This window comes from Ciconia boyciana, chromosome 25 (assembly GCF_034638445.1).
Source record: "Ciconia boyciana chromosome 25, ASM3463844v1, whole genome shotgun sequence".
NCBI classification, from domain to species: Eukaryota; Metazoa; Chordata; class Aves; order Ciconiiformes; family Ciconiidae; genus Ciconia; species Ciconia boyciana.
In genome coordinates, this window is record NC_132958.1 from 1,212,071 (window position 1) to 1,234,432 (window position 22,362).

Below are 22,362 nucleotides of genomic sequence, written 5' to 3' on the forward strand. Positions count from 1 at the left end.
CTTTCAAATGCTCCATCAGATGAGGTAGCAAAAACCCGCCATTTCCAAGAGAGCGAGCCCAAAAAGAGCTTAGCTTATGGTCTTTATAAATGGGGGAAAAGTGCCAGTATTAATGGGGAAGAAAGACACGGCAGATGCCGATTGCAATTCCCTGCAAGAGGGAAACTCCAAGCCTGGGAAGTCACATAGGTGATGCCCAGCTCCCCCCGGACACTCTACAACACATAACCTCGCCTTCAGAAAGCCCACAGTTTCCCCTATAATTTATAGAGGATTTGCAAGAAAAGCAACCCCAAACCCAGGTCTCCAGTGCAAGCCTTGCAAATGTGTAGCCCAAGCAAAAACCAGCTCTTCCTCCCCCAAATAACAGCCAAACGGAGCATGCAAACCCTCACTGGCTGCACGGACATAGCAGAAAGTGGCACCTTTTTTGCATTCACAAGGATTGCAACAACCACTGGTAACTGTAATGCACGTTTAGGGGCGAAACTGCTGGCAACATCCATGATCATTCCTTCCAACTAGTGCATTGCAGCCCTTGCTATCTACCAGACTGGGCATGAATAAATCAGCATTTTCTTCCTTAAAAAGACTCCAGAAGCAAAATAAAGAGCAAAAATCCACATTAAACAGCATTTAATCCTGCCTGAGCTGCTGTAAGTTTGTAGCAAGTTCAAAATCATAAAGTAAAAAAAAAATAAAAAATCACAAAGCAGCGTGGCAAGGAGCTGGTTTTTCCCCCAATTTTTGCAAAAAATTCACCGTCTGCATGGAAGTGGTGGCATGCGAGTGAGCGGCCGTGCCTCCGCAGCGTGACTGTCCAGCTGGGGCTCCACTGCTCGCATCCACGAGAGGAGGCAAACGCTGTGGAAGAGGGACCAGGAAGGTGCACGAGGATCTCGCCCAAAAAGCACAAAGCACAAAGCAAAGCCCAGCTTTCGCAGAGAGAAACTCCCTAATAAAGCCTTCATCTTGCTCGAGACAGCTGGATTGGGGAAAAGTTGCTCAATTCTTATTAAATTAACACTCGCCGCAGCCAGCTCCCTTTAAAGAGCTCATCAATACAGAAGTTCACAATAAATTATACTGCTTTCCCTCAAATACCTTGACAAAAAGATTAATCACCCCCGTTCCCATGATCAGCAGAGCTCCGAGCTGCTCCTTCCCTCCTCTAACAAGTCTCCAGTGCTATTTCATTCATCGTTAATCTCTCCCGAAGCCCAAAGGAGCACAGAAGGAAAGCGCCCGGGGACCGTGCTCTGCCTCAGGTTTAAAGACAGGTCTCCTTCCAGTTTGGGGAATAACCCCCTTCTTTAGGGCCATTTTACATAAGCAATATATAGGTCGCCTAGAGCGATCCCTTCCCATACGTCCTCTGGGTGTTTGGTTTTCTGCCACCTCCGTATGCCAGATAGGATGTCTTGCTGTCAAGTTTAATCTCCCAGAAGCTTAAAAAACACCTGAAATACTGAGTTGGTCCAGAGTAAATGCTTCCAGCCGTGGGTCTGGCTGATAGAGGGGTGCAAACCTGCTGCCGCTTCATTTCCAGACCACAAGCAGCGTGCAGCCGCCTCCAATTTCCAGCTCGAACGTGTCCTCACCAGGCAGCAAGGATGAACACAGGCCAGGGATGGGTTGGAGGCACCGAAGCTGAGGGATGAATAAACCACGCAGGGATTTATTTGGGAGCCGGCCCAGGGAAGGAGCCTTGAGCCATGGATAGAGGCTGAGCATCACTCCTGAGCTCAGATGCACTCGAGACACCTACGGCAGAAATCCACAATGGGATTTGGGATGGGAGAGGGATGCTTTGTTTGCCAGGGATGAGGCAGGGAAAGGAGGAGAAGCAGCCAGTAGGATGGAGGAGCTCCTGGAGCAATGTGAAAGCACCAGAGAAATCTGATATGTTTATTTAATATGAGCAATCTCTGTCTGCGAAAAATTGCTGCCAAAAAAAAAAAAAATCTCCAAAAATCCTTCCTTTCCACCCGGCGCCAGGAGTTTCCCATGAGGCACCCGAGGGCTGATAAGGGAAAATATTTGCTTCTTGATGATCTATTTCCTACTTCAGCGCAGTCACAGGAAAGGACAAGATAATAAGAGCAATAACAAGGATGCTAATTTCTAGAGAGCCCATGACACAAGCCAAAAAGAAAAGAAATCAACCTATAAATAGATTTCTGGGTACTTTGCAGTAGGACAGTGGGAAAGCTGAGGCTGAAGATGCTGCTCTTGAATCCTTCTGCCCTCTTGATGAACTTAACATTAAAATAGTACAGATAGATCATAAACAGCTGCCTAATTTAAGAAATCAAGTGGGTTTTTTGCTGAGAAAAAAGTTACTGGTCATACTTAAAAGAAAAGACTCTACAAGCCCCATACAATGAGACCCTACAGAAGCAAATGGAGGAGCAATAGAGGGGTTTGAACCTCCTCTACGAAGGGTAGAGATAATTTTATCCTTGTTCCAGGTTCTACAGTCACCATTAAACCCCTGTGGGAACAGGTACATTCTGCATTCATGCAAGTAATCCCCCCAATATTTTATTTTTATCCATGTCTATAGCTGCTTCTCCAGTGAAGGAGCTGTCAGCCCCATTGAAGCCAATGCAAGAAAAGGGTTTGGACCTATTAATATAAAAGTGGTGACAGGCCATCAAGGGATGGAAAATCTGAATTTCCTATCCCCAAGATGAAAAGAAACTTGTGCAATTTAAGTTCTCTTCCTATAAAGCATGAATCCCCCTGGTTTTGCATGCACAGGAGTTTAAAGGATGGTGGTCCCCAGGTTCCGCCGTATTTTTGGGCATCCGGAGAGAGAACTGGTTGTTCCCTCTTGATGCACGGGAACAGATTGAACGTGCAGCTGCGTGGAACGCACCCGATGCAGAGGCGTGCAATAAATAAATCTTTCACTCTACCTGGGAGGCCACTAAATCATCCCCTTAGCAAGCGCCTGCCGCCTCCTCTGCCGTCCTTGAGACCAGCCACGGAGGAGTCCAGGGTTTCACGTGAGCACAGAAACATGAATCCGGTTGCTTTTATCCCCAAATTGAAACTTTAAGTAATGCTTTTAAAGAACCGTTTCTTCCTAACGACATGTTAGAGCTTTCTCCCACGCAGAGTGGCCCTTTCTAAGGGTTTGCTTTTTTTCTGAAAGACACTTGCATGCAGCCCTTCCTCTGAAATAATTGTTTATTCCCACATAGAAACAGCTTTCATAGTTGCTTTGAAGCAAAAAAAAAAAAAAAAAAATCCCCAAAATCTGTCAGGAATGTCTCCTACACAGATTAAACAAAGACAACAAAGCCCAGATGAAGAGACTTTGCAGATCATCTTCTGTTTTAGCAATACAGCAATAACCCTCCCTGCGCAGGACACGATTTTATTCATGCAAACCACGTTATTTTATTTAGGGGGCATGCAACACGCCCCTCCTGCCCATCCACCCCGGCTGGGGCTCATTACCCCTCTCTGGGTTTCATGCATGCATTTGCCAAGCCTTGCGTCAAAATACACATTTCCTTTATGCTTCACAAGCTAAATAACCAAGAAGCCTGGTTTTAATCCCAAAAGAGCCAGTAGCCTTGCAAATAATCGACTGGGATGCCCTGAGAGCCCCAGGCACGCAGTGTAGTCCGTCCTCCACACCGCAGGTACCAGCCCTACCTCCACCAAGTCCCACAGATGCCTGCTCAGAATCACAGAATCGTATAGGTTGGAAAAGACCTTTAAGATCATCGAGTCCAACCGTAAACCTAACACTGCCAAGCCCACCACTACCCCATGTCCCCGAGCACCTCATCCAAACGGCTTTTAAACACCTCCAGGGATGGCGACCCAACCACTGCCCTGGGCAGCCTGTTCCAACGCTTGATAACCCTTTCAGTGAAGTAAAATTTCCTATTATCCAGTCTAAACCTTCCCTGGTGCAACTCGAGGCCATTTCCTCTCGTCCTATCATCTGCTCTGATGAAAGGGCATCAGAGCAGGGGCATCAGATGAGAGGGCATCAGAGCAGGGGCATCTGCTCTGCCCCTTTGAAGACCAAATCTGCTCCCCAGACCTGCCAGAAACCCCCCTTTCCCCCCCTTTGGGCTTTTATAGCCTGCAGCTGGGTCCATTTTCAGCTGCTGTTAACCCTTCCTTGGCCATAGCCCTGCTACCCTCTGCTCCCATCTCAAGACCAGGACGGATGCAGCAGCTAGAACATGCTCATCTTCCCAAAAACCCAAAGAAAAGGAGGTTTTTATGACCAGGGATGGATGTCGCCTCTTGGACCCGCCTCCATCTTGTTCCATGAGCAATGGCTCCTTTCAAATCTAATTTATTTCAGAGTTTGAGGGCCAAGCAATCAAATTTCACCTCTTTCTAAAGATCTCTGTACCTGTTGCTGTCCCCCCCAATAAGGAAAAAATATTTCAACAGCGCAATCGGCTCAATCCTTTAACGAGCACCAGGCAATTCACTGGAAACTCCTAATACAGATTAAACCACTTGGATGCTATTAATAACATCTCAGATTTTGCAAAAAAACTTCTCCTCAGCCTTATTTGGGTGCTCACCAGCATCCCTTCATCGTGCAATGGGTAGCATCGACTTTGAGGGATGCTGGGGAACCATCAGCAGTTCTCTTTAGGGAGTGAAAATGCAGCACGAGATATCCTTTATTTATTAAAAATTCATATCGAGAAGGTAAGTAACTCCAAAGGTGTCCATAAATAATCCACACTCGGAGGATTTTTGGAAGGATTTTGTAACAACAGCCCTTCACTGGGCTTTCCAGAAGCTGTGAAGCCCCACCAATTCACTGCAAGGATGGCTGTTATTATTGCAAGGGCTAATTTAGTGATGAGATTAAAAAAGAAAGGGGCGAGCACCAAGGAAAGAAATGCAACATGCTGGGAGTTTGCTGGCGATGCTCAGCGTATGAAGCTCAGGAATAATAAAGTATGCTTTTTGCTGCTCGCAAAACCTTCCCAAATTGCTCCTAGAAAGATGGTGAATGGGGACACTGCAAGAAATTCAGTGTGAAAGTGCCAATAATTAGCGTGGCAAAAGAATCGTTAACTCCCCCAGGGCTCCAGCCCCCTCTCTTCTCCCTCAGAGCCAAACCTGGGCCAAGCAAATCCCTGTTTAAACACGTTGCGGTGATTAAAAAGCCCCAGCCGAGAGGTGAGCAACCCTTAACGGAGGAGATGGGCCACAATTTCTTGCACAAAGCTCCTTCTGCCGCCCTGGGGTTTCCTACTTTGTCTCAAGCAAACGAAATAATAATAATTAAAAAGGGTTGAAAACCACAGATTTAAAGGAGAACAAATTAGATGCAGAGAGCTGGGTAAAAAGTGCTGGAGGGTCCCTGCAAGGTTTTTTCTCACTGTATTTTGGGGGCATTTGGGTGTTAGAGGGTTTGCAGGTCCATCCCGCCCAGGAGAAGGCTGCGGATGCCCGTTATGCAAACAGGCAGCATGAAAGGCTGCCCATGGGAAGCGTCGGTACCTGCCTGCTCCAAAGCCCTTTCGCATGGGATCCGGTCCCTAACACAAAGCTGGGGCTCTCCTCCTTTCGCTCGAAGCCTTTGCTCCCGGGTCCGGGATGTTTTCAGCTCCCCCGGCAATCCTGAACGCTCGCTGCTACGCAAATGTCAGACCCTCCTCATTTACACACCCCTCTGTGCAGCTAAGCTGAAAAAAAATCAAGAAAGTGGTGTTTTTGTTTAGAGAGCCTGCAATCAGAGTGCGCTATATAATCAGCAGGCTTAGGAAGAAAAAAGAAATATATGCAGATCCCCGAGCAAAACTCTGCAGGAAGGAGTTTCTTCAATCACTTTTTTCCAGCAGGCTCTATTTGTGTGCTAATTATCAGGGATTTGTTTTTTGGAGAGTTAAAGCAGCACCATCGAAACCTGCTGATATTGGAATATCCAGAGAAAACTCTTCATTGCGGACGCAGGGAGCTGAGCCCTCCCAGGGCAGTGGACCCCGGACCCCAACCTGGTCCCCAGGAAGCATAAAGAGAAATGGGGTTTTGCAGTGATGCTTTGCACAAAGCATCCTCTAATTAACCTAAAATTTCCCTGCAAACAGACAAAAGCAAGTGGAAAAGTGGCTGGTGACCTCCCTCGCAGCAGCAGTTATAACCTCAGATGAGTTCAAACACAGAAACGCAGCTTCATTTCTCATGCAAACGTGTAAGCAGAAGGAGCCTCTTATTGATCAAGTTTTCCACACCGCACTGCCGGAGCCACCGAGGGCTGCCACCCCAGCGATCGATGCTGCCCTGATTTATAATACGCCGCACTTTGGAGGAGGTCGGATGCACCTGCCTCCAAACCCTGCATCTTTTGCAACCAAAACCTGTAACCCCTTCTCACCGATGCACCCCTTCTCACCCCTTCTCAACAGCTGCATCTCACCGATCGGAAAAATGACGCAGCAGGGTCTCTTGCTGTCGCTAGAGCAGAAGGGACAGCTCTTTCCCCTTCTTCATCCCCTAAGAGGGCAGAAATAGCCAAAAAACAGCCTAAAGGAGATGCTGGTCAAATCCCATTTCAGCTGGAAATTGCTTTAATTTTTTCTGGAAGGGAATCTTCATATTGCCCATAAATACCCCATTTTTTCCGCTGCATCGTAAACCACCTGGTTCTCCCTCATTTATTTTGCAGGGACAGAAAAACCCACCTCCAGCCATTGGCTGCAAACTTTGCAAACCCAGGCCAGCCCAAATTCACCCCAAATTCCTCCAACCACCGAGGTCACCATGCTCAGGGGATCACGCCGAGCCTTTTGGTTCATCCCAACGTCTTTTCCAAGCCCGCTGGTCTTAGAAATTTGCCTCTTTGCTGCAAATATTCAAGGGACTATTTCTTTTTTGCTGGCCTGGAGGTGAGCACACCCCGGGGGTAAATGGATGAGCTGGATACCCCACGCAAATCCTCTGCTTTCAACCAAGAGGTTTTCCAGCACCGTGAAACCACGAGGAATTCGCCTGAGTCAAATATCCAAGTGGTTTAAGTGCAAGCAATGCACCCCCAAAACATTAACTCTTTTAAACTATTTCACCCAATTCTTCCGAACACAGAAGAAAAATAAGGGGAAGGTGCTACTTACTGGTACTTTCACCTCCTCTGATTTAAAACCGATTTTAAGTGGCTGCTATAGGGTAATGAATTAGCGCTGGCAATGTGGCAGAAGGATGCTTTATACGGCACCGCTGTAATAGAGGTTTTCCACGTAATTTTTGCCCCTTTTTCCGCACAATCGGAAAAAAACCCAGCTGCTTGGACCAGCTCAGACCTCAAAGTGCTCCTTCACACGTGCGTTATTCTGATTGCTTTTATTCAGGGCCCCCAAGCTTCAAATCACTGTAGTAGCTGACTCTTTTTGAGGGGGAATTTATCTTCCCAGGAGAAGGACAATTCTCCATCCACACAATAGCTCTGTGATTGCCAACCATTTCCCTGCAGCCGTACTCGCTCCCCTCTTCAAACCTGACATATCTGCCATTTTCCAGTGTTTAATGCCTCTATTTACACGTACAATCAAGGGCTGGAGAGGGAGGGGAAGGCACATTTCAAGCCCAGCTCAGGAAGTTGCATCGTGGGTCGACCTTGAGAGTAAAAATACAAAAGTGCAAATAAAATAAGTGGCGAAGCTGGTGGTGGTGGTCGCCGGAGTTTGCTTTTCGCATCTCGCTGTTGCTGACATTTGGAAATAGCAGTATAGATATAAATATACGTTTATGTATATATAAGTGTTTATATATACATATATTTATGTTGGTTACATATTTATATATAGCACCTGCAAGAGGCCAAAAGAACTGCTGCAGCAGCTCATCTCTCGCTGCCACAAAGCCAAGATCAAATCCTGCTTTGGGTGATAAATTTGGGCAAACCCAAGGCAGGAAAGGCGGAACCCAAACAGCTCACCAAATGGAAAACAAAAATTGGAAAGTTGGATTTCTTGGCCTGCCTGGACCCTCATCTCTCTTCCGTTCTGCATAAAATAAAACCAACTCCATTGAAACCGACTCTGAAAATTCAGGGCTTTGCTGACTTCCTGGAAGCTAAAATATCCATGGGATGAACACACAGGTCCCAAGCCCCCAGGTAAGAGACGCTGAGTAAGAAATGATACGTTTCTAGCTAAAACAGCTCTAAAAACACCATGAAGAGGAGCCAATTTGGGCATATTCAACTGCAAAACCCGATTGCCGGAGCAGCCTGTCCCACTGCCTCTCTAGTTTCTAAAACAAACCATCCCAGCTCCCCCAGCCATCTAATTGAGCACAAAAAAATATTGATTTTTACAGTCTATTCACTAAATCACCCTGAACTCCCTAAAAGCAAAGGCAAGCCATCTTCATCAGACAATTTGCAGTTCTTCAAATCTTGCAAATGTTATAGGTGACAGAAGAAACTTGATTTCCAAACAGAAAATTTTAACCCATCTATTAAATACAAGTCTTCATAAGACCGATTACATACGCCAGCAGCTAAAATCCCCAGCTCTTGCCTGTAATTTTTTCTAATAAATTTGAGAATTGCAAGCAGGCGGTGGCTTTATTGAATAGGCTTTGCTCGGGTTATTAGAGAAGTCATTAAAGACTTAATAATCTGGCTTACACATGGGTAAGAGTTGTGTGGTTGTGCATGACAATTACAGGTAATGACTGGAGAGGATAAGATTGATAAGGAAAAGATTAAAACCCAAATGTAATTTCTGGTACCTTGCAGGGGGGATATTGGAATGATATATCAAGCAGCAGATTTAGGACCTGGGTGGCTTTCGTAACTGTTTTGCCTGAGAGAAATGGTGGTCGATTTTTGTCCTGGGGGCTAAAGAAAATAAAAATCCATCTGTCAGCAGCAAGCGACTGAGATGAATGAGGATTTAACAAGCACGTACACACCCGCACCTACACGCACCGCATGTCATGTAAAAAAAAATGGTTATCAATGTCAAGTGCTATCTGATGAATTTTTGTAGGGCATTGAAATATTTTCTCCTAAATAGAGAGGAATTTATTGCCTGCCCTCCAGATTAACAAGGCATATTTTCAGATGAGGAGACAAGTCAATTTTTATTAGCGATTTGAAGTTCAGGGTGGTTTTGTGCTCATCGCTAGCTTGGGCTCCCTGAAAACGCATGTGCAGGCATTCGAGCAGCTGCAGTACATCTGCACACACAATCTCCTAAGAGCCCAAAGGGATTCACGCATCGATTTTCCATCAGCATCAATATATGCATTTTTATGCTGTCTCATGATACAATCTCCAGGGTCTGTTCTGAGTCTGTTTTTGGGGCTCATAGGGCAGAGCTCTCTCCTCCGTGGCCCCTGCACCACTGGATTCCCCTCAAGATGAACAGATTACAAAACCCACTAACCAATAATGTATTTTCAAGCATTTTCCTGGTAAAATTCAGCAGAAAACCAGTGTGAAACAACTTCTACAAATGAAAGCAACCCCCAGTCTCCCATGCCTCGAGAGGCTGCTGCACGAGAGAGGACGTCCTGCAGTGAAACCCCCCATGAATTCCTGGTATGAGCACCCACTTTTGGCTGATGGATGGAAATGCTAATGCATTTCACAGACAATTCCAACATAAACACAATGGAGAAATCCAGGCTTGGCCACATGGTTTTGCCAATATGACCGTGAGCAGGTAAGAGCACAAGAAAGCATCAAGTGATTCAGCGCCGTAAAACCATGCCAGCAGCAACGGTCTTTCCAGTGCAGCCCAGTCTCCCTGGGGAACTGTTTTAAGATACTGAGATAAAAGACTTTTGCTGGGATAAGCTGCAGCTCCACCAGGAAACACTAATCCAAGGTTGCTCCCACACAGACCTGCAAATCCCTTTGAGTGGGCAAGTCCTCCATGGCTCATCCAAGGTGGCAGAGCAAGCCAGAGGTGAACATGCAAACCCGTGCTCGTGGCCTGGGCTCCTAGAGACGCTCTTTAAGTGTATTTTTTGTCTGCTATGAGCTTGCAATGCTCTTTCCTACACGAAGAGGCAGCATTACGGTTTTCGCCTCCGTGCAGACCACAAATACCTCCCATATTTGTGCGACTGTGCAATGCCTGCGCAAGGGACGCCCTTATTTATCTCGTCATCGAGAGCATTTCCAAAACGCTTCACTGCTCTCCTCCTCGTGCTGCTGCCCATCAAACTGAATATCTCCATGGGGGAAACAGTGTTTCAGCTCCAAGACTGGGAATTAGGCTGGATCCATTATCAGAACTGGATAGTGGTTTAGTGGATCCATGGTTTAGTGGTGGGCTTGGCAGTGTTAGGTTAACAGTTGGACTCGATGATCTTAAAGGTCCTTTCCAACCTAAAATCACTTATATGAAATATAAGACAAATGAAATATCACTTCATTTATCTGCTCCCAGAAAACAGATAATAAATGTAGTATTAGGCCAATTGTGCTGCTCTGCAGCCACCTAAAGGCAGGCAAGGAGCCCTCAGTAACCCTAAAAACCCACACCCAGAAATACAATGTATTTTGACATGAGACAAACATCCCCTTTCTTATATCCTAGCCAAAAGGGATGCAAGTGTTATTGTGCGTGATGACTTGCACGGATATTGCTTTATTTATTCCACATGGCAGGCGTGAAGCTGCTTATATCCACGGGGAGAAAAAGCTAACCCAAATGGGCAGGATTATTTCTTTTTCTCAGCTGTGCCCGTTGCAGAATTGATTTGGCCGACAACCTGTGAGATACAGTTAATGAGCTTGGGTTTCTGTAGCCCTAGGTTGCTCCAAGGATGAGATTTCCTACCCTCTGATGTGTCAATTCTCCACTTCCAAATTCGGGCTGGGTTGTGGAAACAGAGTATTAGCTGTGATTCATGAGTATAAGCACAGAAGTAAAAATATTATCAGAAATTTGAAGTACTTATGCTTCTTTGGAATAAGCCTAGATAGAATTAACACAATACTGTATAGCTCTAAAAGCAGACAAACGAAAAAGAAGATTAAATGCTCTCCACAAGCAACGTAACTTCAGCTTTGGCAGAAAAATATTGTCTAGGCTTAGACCGTAAAGAAATACAGAGCTTTCCCAGTTGCTTGGATGGACAGGAAAAAGAGGGTTATATGTTAGAGGTATAACTGAGTCCAGGCAAATGCCCACTGTTATAACTTAGCATCCAAACAGAAAGAAAAAAGTCAGTTGATAGGGAATTAATTAAAAATTAATTTTTAAGCAAGTAAGCTATCAGGGCTGTTTAAACACCACAAGCATCACCTGGACGGAATGTCTCTGGCCACTCACGTAGAGACTGCTTCAACCCCCGGGGTCAGGAGGCAGCTCTCGAACAGAGCCGAGGGTATCTCACTGCAAAGCGATCTGATGGGAAACCTCCTCTGCTGCTCGCTCACTGCACAGCTTTGATCCCCGCAACCTTTTTAAGTGCAACGCACGCAACCACCTATCGCAGGTGGCACAAAACCAGATGTATCGAAAAGCAATGATAATTTCATCTGCTCATGCAGAAGCAAAGACAATATTGGTTTTCCAATTTGGGCTCCCATCTGTATTAATTGGAAATGCAAATGCTGAGCAATTTTTAAAAACAATATTGCAAGCCAGTACAAGTGAGCACTAGCTACCCAGAGCGTTTGATTTTAATAAACCAATCAACCCAAACCAGTGGGAGATGAAGACGTTATGCAAACCGTTAGCATGTAAGGCACGCGCGTGCCGGCAGGAAGGCTCCGTGGACCAGCATGGATTATTCATCCAAAAGCAACTTCCTCACCAACGGAGCGTCAGATACAGCCGAAGAGCCAAAAGAGCTGTCATGGAGCTTGTTGATGGACGTTGGCCCTGGCTGAGGGTGAGAGAAGAGCTTTGCCCCCATCTGAATGGAGGGAATGGATTATAATTCAGTTTATAAATCCCTGCAGCCTCCTGCTCCTCGCTGGAGACAGAGGTGTTACCCCAGAGCAAGGGCAGGCAATGAGCTGCAGGGAGGACGGGTGGTCGGACCCTCAGCGCACTGACAAAACCCCTGGAAAGCAGGTTAGGAGTGAACAGCTTTGCACTAGCGTCCTGGATCTCTTCCAGTTTGGACTTCAAAGGTAATTTTTCCCTCTGCTAAGAACTCCCTTGCAAAAGGAAACAAAGCTATTTTCTATTGGCATCATCACGGCTAAAATAAACTTAACAGTGGAGACTTTGCTCCACCAGAGATGGGATCTCAGTCCCAAAAATAACTCCCTTGTTACCTCAGGAGGAAGGCAGCAGTGCTTCCCGCAGATGTAGGGAGGCGTTCAGCCACGGATAATAGGGAAATTAGGGTGCCAGCTCTGCAATTTAAATATATCCTCTCCCTGTTACGCCTCCGCTGGCTTCATGGCTGAGCTGAAAACACCGAGCAGTCACGTCACGCAAGCATTTAAATCCAGGAAGGGGCACACTGTTGCTGTAAGTTGTGGTGGTGACTCGTTAGGATACATTAATTTTCCTCCTTGAGATCACCCAGACCATCCCGAGAGCTGCACTGAGAGCGTGGTAACGGCCTTACCGTCTTCAGCAGCGTCCGGTTGTCCCTGAGGCTCCCCACCATGCCGATGAAGGAGACGCCGAACATGGTGAAGCCCAGCAGGAGGAGGATGATGGCCGGAGCCAGGAAGATCCCTTCCAAGGTTTTGTGCTTTTGCCTCTCCACTTCAGCGTAAATCCCAACGCACAGGATCACAAGGCCGAGGATCTGCAAGGGAAGCATGGGATGGGATTCAGACGCCAACAAGGAAAAAGCAGAGGCTTCGAGGGAGAGGAACATGTCCCAGACGGCCAAGGAAAACCGACCCAACCCCGGGACATTTAACTCCAATCCCAAACGGTGCCGTCAGCACTCGCCACATCCCTTTTGTTCAAGGCTGGGCTACTCTTCCTCTGGCTGGGAAGGGGATGTATCATTGCAGCACGATCAATCTAGCTGGACACCTTTAAGCTAGGTTTTGCTAGGTTTTTCCTCTCCCCTTTCTGCCCGTATCTTTACAGTCTGTCTGGATGCACAGCTTGGCCCTTGCCTTGGGTTTGACAGACCCAGAGGCTGATAGTCATTAACACCAACAGCCCACCCTCCCAAACTCCACCCTTAGACAGCACGATCCCCAAAACGACTCATTTCACGCCATCTTTTTTACACCTGGCTCGAGCACCGACTTGCACCCAAAGCCACAGTGAGCCGCTTGCCCTCTCTTCGCGTGCCAGCACCAACAATTACAAACGAAGCTCACTGTACTGTTACAAAGCGCTTTTGATCCCTGGATGAAAAGTGCCATAAAGAAAAGCAACGGATTATTTATGACAACCTTCCTCCCCTCTCTCCCCTTTCAATGAAACAGCCTTAATTGAAGAAGAGAGCCTAACGATGCCGGGATAAAGCAGGGCTCCAAAAAGGGCTGTTTGCATCCCTTCAGCTCCTTCAACATCAAAGCCAGCAACGCGATCCCAAGCGTTTCGTGCTGTCAGGAGCCGTCCGCATTGCGCCCGTCGGCCCTGCGGCACAGCCAGAGGCGAGCGGCTTCTCAGCCGGCTCTGAGCTGACACCTGAAAAGGTCAGCGAGGAAACCAAGGAGCATCCAGAGCCCTTTTCACGCTGCTTTGTGCAGCCCTCCCCATCCCAAATCGGAGCAGGAGGCTCCTGGGGGAAAGCCCCCGGCTGCAGGCACCCACACTCAAAAACCTACATCTCCAAAGAGGAGAAAAAAACTCCCTTTTTTGCTCCTTTTCCATTGCTTTCACCTTTCCAAAAGGCTTCATTGCTCCTAATGAGTTTGCTCAAACTCTTCCTGCTAATTTATGCCGACAATTCAACCCTTAATTTTCATGCACAATCTTTGCTTTTTTGGGGAGTTGATTTTTTTCTTCTCTACTCTGCCTGGACACTACTCCTGGTGTGGTTTTGTAGTTAGTTTATGTCTATCAATCACTGTCCGCTTCCAGGCACCATCTCATCTATAAAGGAATTGAAATTTCTCAGAAAGTGAAATTTAGACTCGTGATATTTTACCGACATTTTAGTTTTTTGAAACTAAACAGGCAGACCTATTTCTGATAACAGGCCTTTAATCACAGTTTCATCTTTACGCTCTATTTTAAGCGTCAGATTGGTGCATTGGGATTAGGTTTGATTTAATGTTTCTCTCTTATACGGTGTCCCAGGAAATACATTTGGATTTGAAGGTGGGGGGTAGACATTAACGCACACCATGCGTCCCCCGCTAATGCCCACCGTTCCTCCCGCGTGCCAATCAGAACGACTTTTTCCGTTTTAATTAATCCATCTGCAATGCGAGTGAGGAAGGAGATCATGGAAAGTACATGGAGCAAACCCGGGAGGGGGTTCGAGGGCTGGCTGCTCGAGGGGCGGAGGAAGCAGCGTGCACGGGATGGGTTTCACCTGCTAGCAAGGGAGAGAAACTGCGGAGGGTTTTCAGGATGGACACGTGCATCGCTTAAAAATAGCTTTTCCAGGGCTGAAAGTATCCTTGAAAAATTTAAAGCACATGGCATGCATGAGGCTGCTGCAGAGCGGTGCTGCCTTCCTTCCCAGCATCGCCACGGCCATCCCTTTGGCAGGGAAATTCCCCGCCAGTGCCATGCGTAACACCCCTCTTTTTTGGAGGGGAGCACGCACCGCTTATTTGCCATGCAAATGCAATGGGGAAATGCAAGTGCAACGGGGAAAAGGCGCTGCACGGCACGGGAGATACTGCTGGCAACCCAAGCCACCTGCACGGCTTTTTTTGAGTTCCACAGCTTCGAAAAGGCTGCGTGCTTTGATGCCCAAGCAACTCAAACTAATCCCTGGGACTAACAAGCAAATATCAAGCTGATCCACCTGAATTTCTTGGCTCTCTCCCTGCTTAGCTCCTAGTTTAAAAGGTCACCCAGCCCCTTGCAACCTGCTTTGCTAAGGGTTAGCGCTGCAGGCTGGACCCCAGCCCATCTCCACACCCCACCAGCTAAAAAGCACCCTCTGATTTATTAAAAAAAAAAAAAGAGTTGCTTCTACTCAAAGCAGCTTAAAGCACAAGAAAGCATCTTGCAAAGCAACACACACCTCGAGGAAGGGAATGGATATACTGGCACATCTCCCAGCAAAGGCAGATTGCAAAGGAAAGCTTGCTTGAATATAATGAGTTTTGGAAGGACGAGCAGGGAGCGATGCTGTTGCAAGGTGGGTGGCAAAGGGATTTGGATGGAAAAGAGCTGGGGAGAAAGACCAGCATTCCCTGAAAAACGGGGTTTCAGTGAAAAAATGATGGATTTGGAGCAAACCAGCAACATCAAAGTCTTTGCCAGGACCTATGCAGGACTGTAAAAAACTGTAAGGGAAATAACCATGTATTTAATCGAAAACCTGATCATCCCATCCCCCTTTTTCTGGAGATGAGCATCAAAAGCAGCAGGAAAAGTTTGTGTCACTCCTTGCAAAGCCTGGCTGCTTTGGTTTCTATCACTGGGTTTCTCGGGGGGGGGGGGGGGGGTTTGCCATACGAATTCAATCAGCACAGATATTTTTGATTCCTGGTATCACAACCCTTTTCTACCACCCACACTCGATAACATGGTAAGGCACATCATTAAGTTTGCTGGTAAATCCTCTGTAGTTACATATTAATTGCCTGGTGATCACCTTAATACAGTGCAAACACCAGGATAGGCAGCAGCTGGTAATTACAACTGCTCTGCAATGCATCCAAGAGAAAAAGCAAATCTGCACTTACCCTCTAAGGAGAGGATGATTACCCTGTTTCTATATGATAATAACCACACGATCGAACCGTCACCGCGGCGAAAGCCAAGGGGGTGGCTGCAACTCCGCCAGACCTTGCGGTGAAGGCGTCCTGCATCAATTCTCCTTGTATAAGCTGGGAAGAAATCACCTTTGGTTTTAATTTCAGCCCTGCTTGATTTTAGTGCTTCTTGGAGTTTGTAGGAGCTGAGTAGACAGGAGACGGAGGGCAGCGAGCAGCCGCCTGGCGTGTTCAACCTCCATTCCCACCCCAAAAAGGACCCCTGTGACGTCCTCTCCTCCCTTCCCCCCATACTCCTGGATGGATAAAATTGCGAAGTTGAATTTCTCAGCCCAATACAAGTTGCTATGACCAACCCTTCCCCACCTTTGCAGCCCATTTCCAAAGTTGTTTCGCTCCAACCTCGTCTCGTCTTAGTGGGATAACAGAGATGCTGGTTTTCCTCTCCAGGCATTTCTCCATCTAATGGCAAGGAAAGAGCTAGTGGGGGGGGGAGTTGGGGACCTGGGAAGAAGAGTTAAAGGTGGAAATCCCTGGTGGAAATCCCTGCCCCACTGATCGCAGAGTCATTTAGAGATCTGGAGGTCAAGAAGTGGGATGAAAGGCAATTAATGAACATAAAATAAAATAATACACAGCTCTGATAATGCTGGCAGGGTTTGGGGGGTGCCAAACGGGTGGCTTGAGCTCACAGCTAACCCACAGGTGAGACAGGCAGTTTGCAAAACCCTCTTCGAGCTATGGGCTCTCTGGTGCTTGCGATTGCTTCTCCATCCTTGCATGATTTGGCTTTGGCACAGAGGCAGCTACCCGATGCTAACAGGAGATGTGTGTGGTCCTACCAGTGCTAACAAGAATTCAACGGTCCTACCCTGTCCTAAAAATCTCACTAAATACCTAAAAGAAGCCACATTCCCCTTGTCCAAGACCCAAAAGACCCGAGTAACGAGAGTTACTCTCAGCCACACTCAGAGCAAACGGGTACCACGAATACAAGGGGATGTTAACACGACCGAAGCAGCGCAACCTCGAAGCCTGCCAAGGGCCAAGCGGCAGACATGGCCCGTTCCAGGGTGAACGGCATTAAATGGATGAGTCAACGCCGTGCTAACGCGAGGCAGTAACTTCTCCTTATTGGGGAACACCAAAAAGTCACGATGACGGTGGCTTCAAGCCCACGCAGACCCCAGCAGCCAGATTACGTGTCAGAGCACTGGTCTGGGGAGGAGCAGAGGGAATGGGGCATCGCTTCATTCTCCATCCAAGATGACCAGAGGTGCAAAACTAAGGGCAAAACTCTTGTTTTTCAAATCCCCGTCTCACAGCAGAATCGTTCTTCCCAGCTTTTGAAGACCCATCTACCTTCAAATTAGCAGACAGGGCACTCCTGCTCCTCCTCAGAAGGTTTTATTGTAATGTGCAGGCGAGAAACCGCGATATAGGAAGTGCTAAATGCTTTTAGTCATTAAAAGATAGAATCACGGAATTAATAATACGGTGATTAAATACATCGTATAATGCTTAACTGCTGATGGTACGTAGGAATGTAAAAAAATATACTTTTATAAGGGTCAATTAAAATAGCAGTTTTCAATTTTATGGGCAAAGTAAGAAAAGGAAAGAAGCGCTTCTTTTTGAAAAGAAAACTTCAAATCTATGCTCCGCTGAATCCTTGACAACGAGGATTAAATTCACCTGTATAAAACCAGACAGTCCAACCCGCAATGCTCAAACCTCCCTGACGTTCACTCCATATTCGGTTTAAAGCCACTCTCCGGCTTATTCCACGCTCCTTTACTGATTTTCTCACCTATAAATAAGTGCTTTCATTACAGGAAAGCCCTGGAAAGGATCTAGCAGCACTAGATCCAGTTTTCTGCAGGCTGGGACAACCCTACGCTAGAAAACCGTGATTGTTCTCACCCCAAGCCTCCTCGATCCTTCATGGTGAACCAACTCCAGTCTTATTCCACTGAATTTTTACCCAGAGGGGTTAAATTTTTGAAGCCCTCATGTAATGCGAGCGAGAAGTTCCTACACAATCATTTTTTATCGAGTGTATTTGGCCAGAGCAAAACCCAGCCTCAGTCACGTCTGGTTAACGAGGTTTTGAAGGGTTCAGCAGCGCCGTTGAATTAATACGGCGGCGACATGTGCAAATGAGGCCAGAAGTAGGTCAGGCGGCTGAAAAGCTCGCAGGAGCTGCGCGATCCGTATGGATTCAATGGGGCAACGTCCCCATGCGAGGACCATCCCAGGGTTGAAGGCAGGCTGGGTCGGAGCGATTCAAAGTGGCATTTTTGCAGCTATTTTCCGGTCGCTGGGAGATTATTGAGTCTCTTCTTGCTGGCGGACTCACCAGGATGCTCCACTGAGCCCCCCAGAATGCCCCAACAATTAATAAGCATCTAGCATCGAGATTGTGCTGGTTCATCCCATTGTTAATCTACGTTTGCAAAGCGCAGCCCCGACCTGGGTTCAGATTAGTTGGGAGAAAAAAACCTGCACCTCCTCCCCATCCCTACAGCTGCTTAAAGGCATTTGGGGAAACCTCAAACTGAGCAAAACTCAGCTCTTTAGAGAAACCAAAACCACAGTGACAGGTTTTCCTGCAGATTAATTTTGCAAGCAAAAATATTGTACTATCCCTACCCAAAACCTCAAACCGGCAGCCAGAAACAGGTTAAGAAATCTGGATTTTTTTGGTCTCGCTGGGTGCAGCTGGAGTCCCATGAGAGTCCTGGCCACCCCGCGGGAGATACTCGAGTCTCCTCTCCCCTCGGGCGCCTTCCTACCCAGCAGGGCACAAGGAGACCAGTGAAATATTCTACAAAAACCCCCCTTTTTTCTTATTCTCATTCATGCGCTGGGGTGGGCACAAGTCATTCGGCGCAGTGAGACAATGGGCTTTGCCATTCCCGGCTAGCGAGGGCGAGCGCTGCCCTCCCAATGAGTTCATTCACTAAAAAAAAAAAAAAAAAAAAGAAAAAAGGAAATAAAAAGCATTTTCAAACTCTGCTTGTAACCCTGTTTACCATTCACAGCCTGCCTGGGAACTCACGCAGATATTTCTGCAATTACACCTATACAATGAGATATGCATACCACTATACACGCCCAGCAGGCAGCCGTGCACGGAGCAGAGGATTAATTAGACCTCAGGAGGAAATATCTGTAAATATGGACTGGATTCTGCAGGATTAACCCCAGGAAGGGGCTAACTTCATATCTCGTGCATTAACTGAGGATGCACAGACCCTAAAGGGACGGAAAATTTCTTGCTTCCCCCTCCCCTGCTCTGACATGTGCTTGCACCTCCCAGGTGCTGGGGAAGCCCTGCCCCGTCTGTAGCTGCCTCAATGATTCAAAACTGCTTACAAACAAGCTTTATTTTTTCCTCTTAAAATAACCAACCTGGCTAAAATACCCACCACTCGATGTCTGCTTTCATGCCTTGTCCCTATTGAACGATGTAAATGCAACAGCCGAGACGGGCAGGAGGCTGGCAACACCGCCCAACGGGTGCTTATGTGGTGAAAACGTTAAATTTCCATGTTTACACTCCAAATGCCTTGAAACGCTACTTACTGCCACAAGGGATTTGCAAGAGCGGCTCTGGGGATGCGCAGTCCCAGGGAGGTGCTCTTAAATCCACCAAAACCCGTGGTTTCGCCTAAGATTGCCCATTTTGGACCCAGCTGGCACCAAGCACAAGGGGCTTCGCGGCATCTGATTCTACCGCAAGGATGTGATGCCTTGGAAGGGGAAATTTTGACACTGAAAAGTAAAATCTGACCCACAGGGGTGGTATGGTGGGGGGAAACACCAGGAAGCACAGAAAAGCAACCGGAGCACCTACCGAGAAGAGGGTGGCATAGGTGGACAGAGCAAATTTGATGCTGTAGTAATAGAGGTGGGAATTTCGGCACTCGGAGGCTTGAGCCATCCTTGCAGCTCCGGCGAGAGGGGTTTGCTTGCTGCCCGCCGGACCCTCCCTGCTCCGGCCAGCTCCTGCCCTCCGCCTCCGAGCAGCAAAAGCATACACATGCACACAGGCAAGCCTTGAACTTGAACTGCTCCCTCGACTTCCGCCTGGCAGGAGCAGAGAGCAATTAGAGGGAAGGCAGCAGCGGCACAAGCGGCCGGCGTTAACCCTTTACTGAGTTTGTGGCTTGGTTTTGCTGCTGGGAGCAACAGCAAAGCTCTGTTTAAGTGGATTTACTCCAACAATTATTTCAAAAATTGGTGCACGGGTGGATCTCTAGCAAGTTTTTAACAGCAAACGTGTTGTAATCGTGGCCTCCTGCCCTTGCCGGTGTGCTGAAAGAGCCCGTTGCAATCCTGCAGCCATCCCAGGAGCTCTCCTGCAGCAGCAAAGGGTGAAGAAGCACCCAAAATTTAGCAAGAACAGGGACAGATGCCCCCCATGCAGTTGCTCGGAGCCCAGGACGGGAGAGCGATGTCCAGATTTACCTGTTGTAGCTTGCTACTGCGTGCAACACCTCCCTTTCAACACTACTTTGAGCTGCCCGGCGCTTACGTGAATAGAAAGAAGGAAAGAGAAATTATTACAACCAGGGTCGGTGAGGTTTAACACTTGAAAGAAAAGGTGTGGGGAGCAAGAAACCAGCTTCAGGAGACCGCACAGCTCCTGGAAGCGTTTGTATGGCTGTACAAACATAGTACTAGAGAGCGTAAAACTGATGTTTAATAAAAAGAGCAAAAAGAGGAGCTTGGAAAAGCTGCGTCTGCAGTTGGTCTCCGACGATGCAGAGGAGCACCCAGCAAAGAGGAGCACCCAGCAAAGAGGAGCACCCAGCCTGACTCAGTGCGGATCAGAGATGGGAGGAAAAAGAGCATCATCTGCGATGTGGCTCATGGCCTGGGAAATATTGAAAAACCCCAGCTCTTGGGAGGAAGATGCTGCTTCCCTCTGGGGTAGCCAAATGGTGAATTTAAAACAAGGTTTGAAGAAATAACAGTGACTCAGGGCTGCACCCAAAGACGTGGGAGCTGTAGTTACCCGGCCCTTAGCAGACGTAGAGTAATTCAGTGCAGCAGAAGAGATCGTATCCCTTTCCTTTTAGTATATAAGCTGCAAGGGTGAGAGCAAAGATGGGATGAGAGTTACACGATTATCAACGGCCAGCAGAACCCAAACGCTGAGGATATTACACCTCCGGATATGATAACAGGATGAAATACGTCCTAAAAATGACATTTCTGGACATGATTTAGCTACGGCTGGCTGTGATCAGGCTGAACGAGCAAAGAGAGCAGTCAACTTTTCTCCCCGTTTTTTAAAAACTAATCTAAAATGAACATTCAGTGTGTTGGAGCCTGGTTTATACCAGCGCTTTCCATTTTGCTCACACCCAATAAAGCTAGCGCTGTGAATTTCTTCTCCTTGGAATAAGAAACCCCAACACCCAGCACTGAGCAAGAGTCATTTGGGGAGATGCACGATGTATTTCCTCCACCTTTTCTTTCCTTTTTGAAGGATGCTGCAGCCAGGAGAACAGTCAATTAAAAAGAAATACCCACTTGCCCCCGTGACTTTTCTCATGGTTTTCTAACCTCTTTCCATCCGGTTTGACTGTGCACCAGTGCAGGGATCGCAGGGCTTATTTTCAACTCGTTGCACAGAGAAATCTTGGTGCTTGGTGACTAACCCTCTGTGCATTCACCTATTTATATAATATGCTTTCTTCACTTTAATTCAGAAGTCAACTTAGTGTGCAAAAGAGCAAGGGAAAAACAGTATTTCCCTACAAAACCAGGCTGTCGCACAGCTAAGGGATGGCTCAAGCAGCAGATTTAAACCAGACTTAAACCATCAGGTCCATAGACAATGCTCAACACTGCCTAAAATTTCCACGTTAATTCGAAGCCACATTTAAGAGAACGATTCACGGTAAAACTTTGGTTCGTTCTAGGTTTTAGCAGTAATTTCATGCTCTCTCCCCTTCTCCACTGAATCACAGGCAAATCCCAAACCTCCAGCAGTATAAATCAGGCCAGAACATTGCGAGCACTTCCCCAGCACCATTTCCCCATCAGCCAGTAATTAACACCCGATATTCCACAAGCGGTTAATTATGCCGTACAACTCATTGCTAAAAAACCAGATTTGTGCCTGCGGGGATGGGAACAGCAATAAAACTCTGGCTACTTCTGCACAACTCCATTAATGCACTCAAGAAAGGAGAGATTTGATTTCCTTGGCGCTGAATTTTGCTGTCACCCGGACCTCGGCCCAGGGAGGATTGCTGGTGCAGGGGCACAGCAGTCCCACATGCGAATCAGGAATGATTTTTATTTCTCTTAAAAATTCCTTAATTTAAATGAAAGCACACCTGCAAAAGCAGCAGCAGGTCCCTCTCCCAGCTCCCACTCTCACGTGCATGAGCAGGAATTCAGCATTTTCCCCAGAAAGCTCAAACCTCTTCACCAGATGTCCAGAGATCTTTAAATTTTACTTCTTTTTTTTTTTTCCCAAGCAAATAAAATTTTATACTGTGCTTTCCTTTCTGCAAAAGAGATGATAAAGAATAAACGCTCTTCTGGCAGCACAA

General features: G+C 47.1%; 1 protein-coding gene across 2 annotated transcripts in view; it reads right to left on the bottom strand.

Annotated features, from left to right (window-relative positions):
* Nucleotides 1–22,362, bottom strand: part of LOC140643957 (tetraspanin-15-like) — a 98,258-nt gene that overhangs the window by 25,119 nt on the left and 50,777 nt on the right. For both annotated transcript variants that reach the window (XM_072846347.1, XM_072846348.1), the window contains exon 3: nt 12,544–12,729. In XM_072846347.1, coding sequence (XP_072702448.1) covers nt 12,544–12,729 — 186 coding nt within the window. The remainder of the gene's footprint in view (nt 1–12,543; nt 12,730–22,362) is intronic.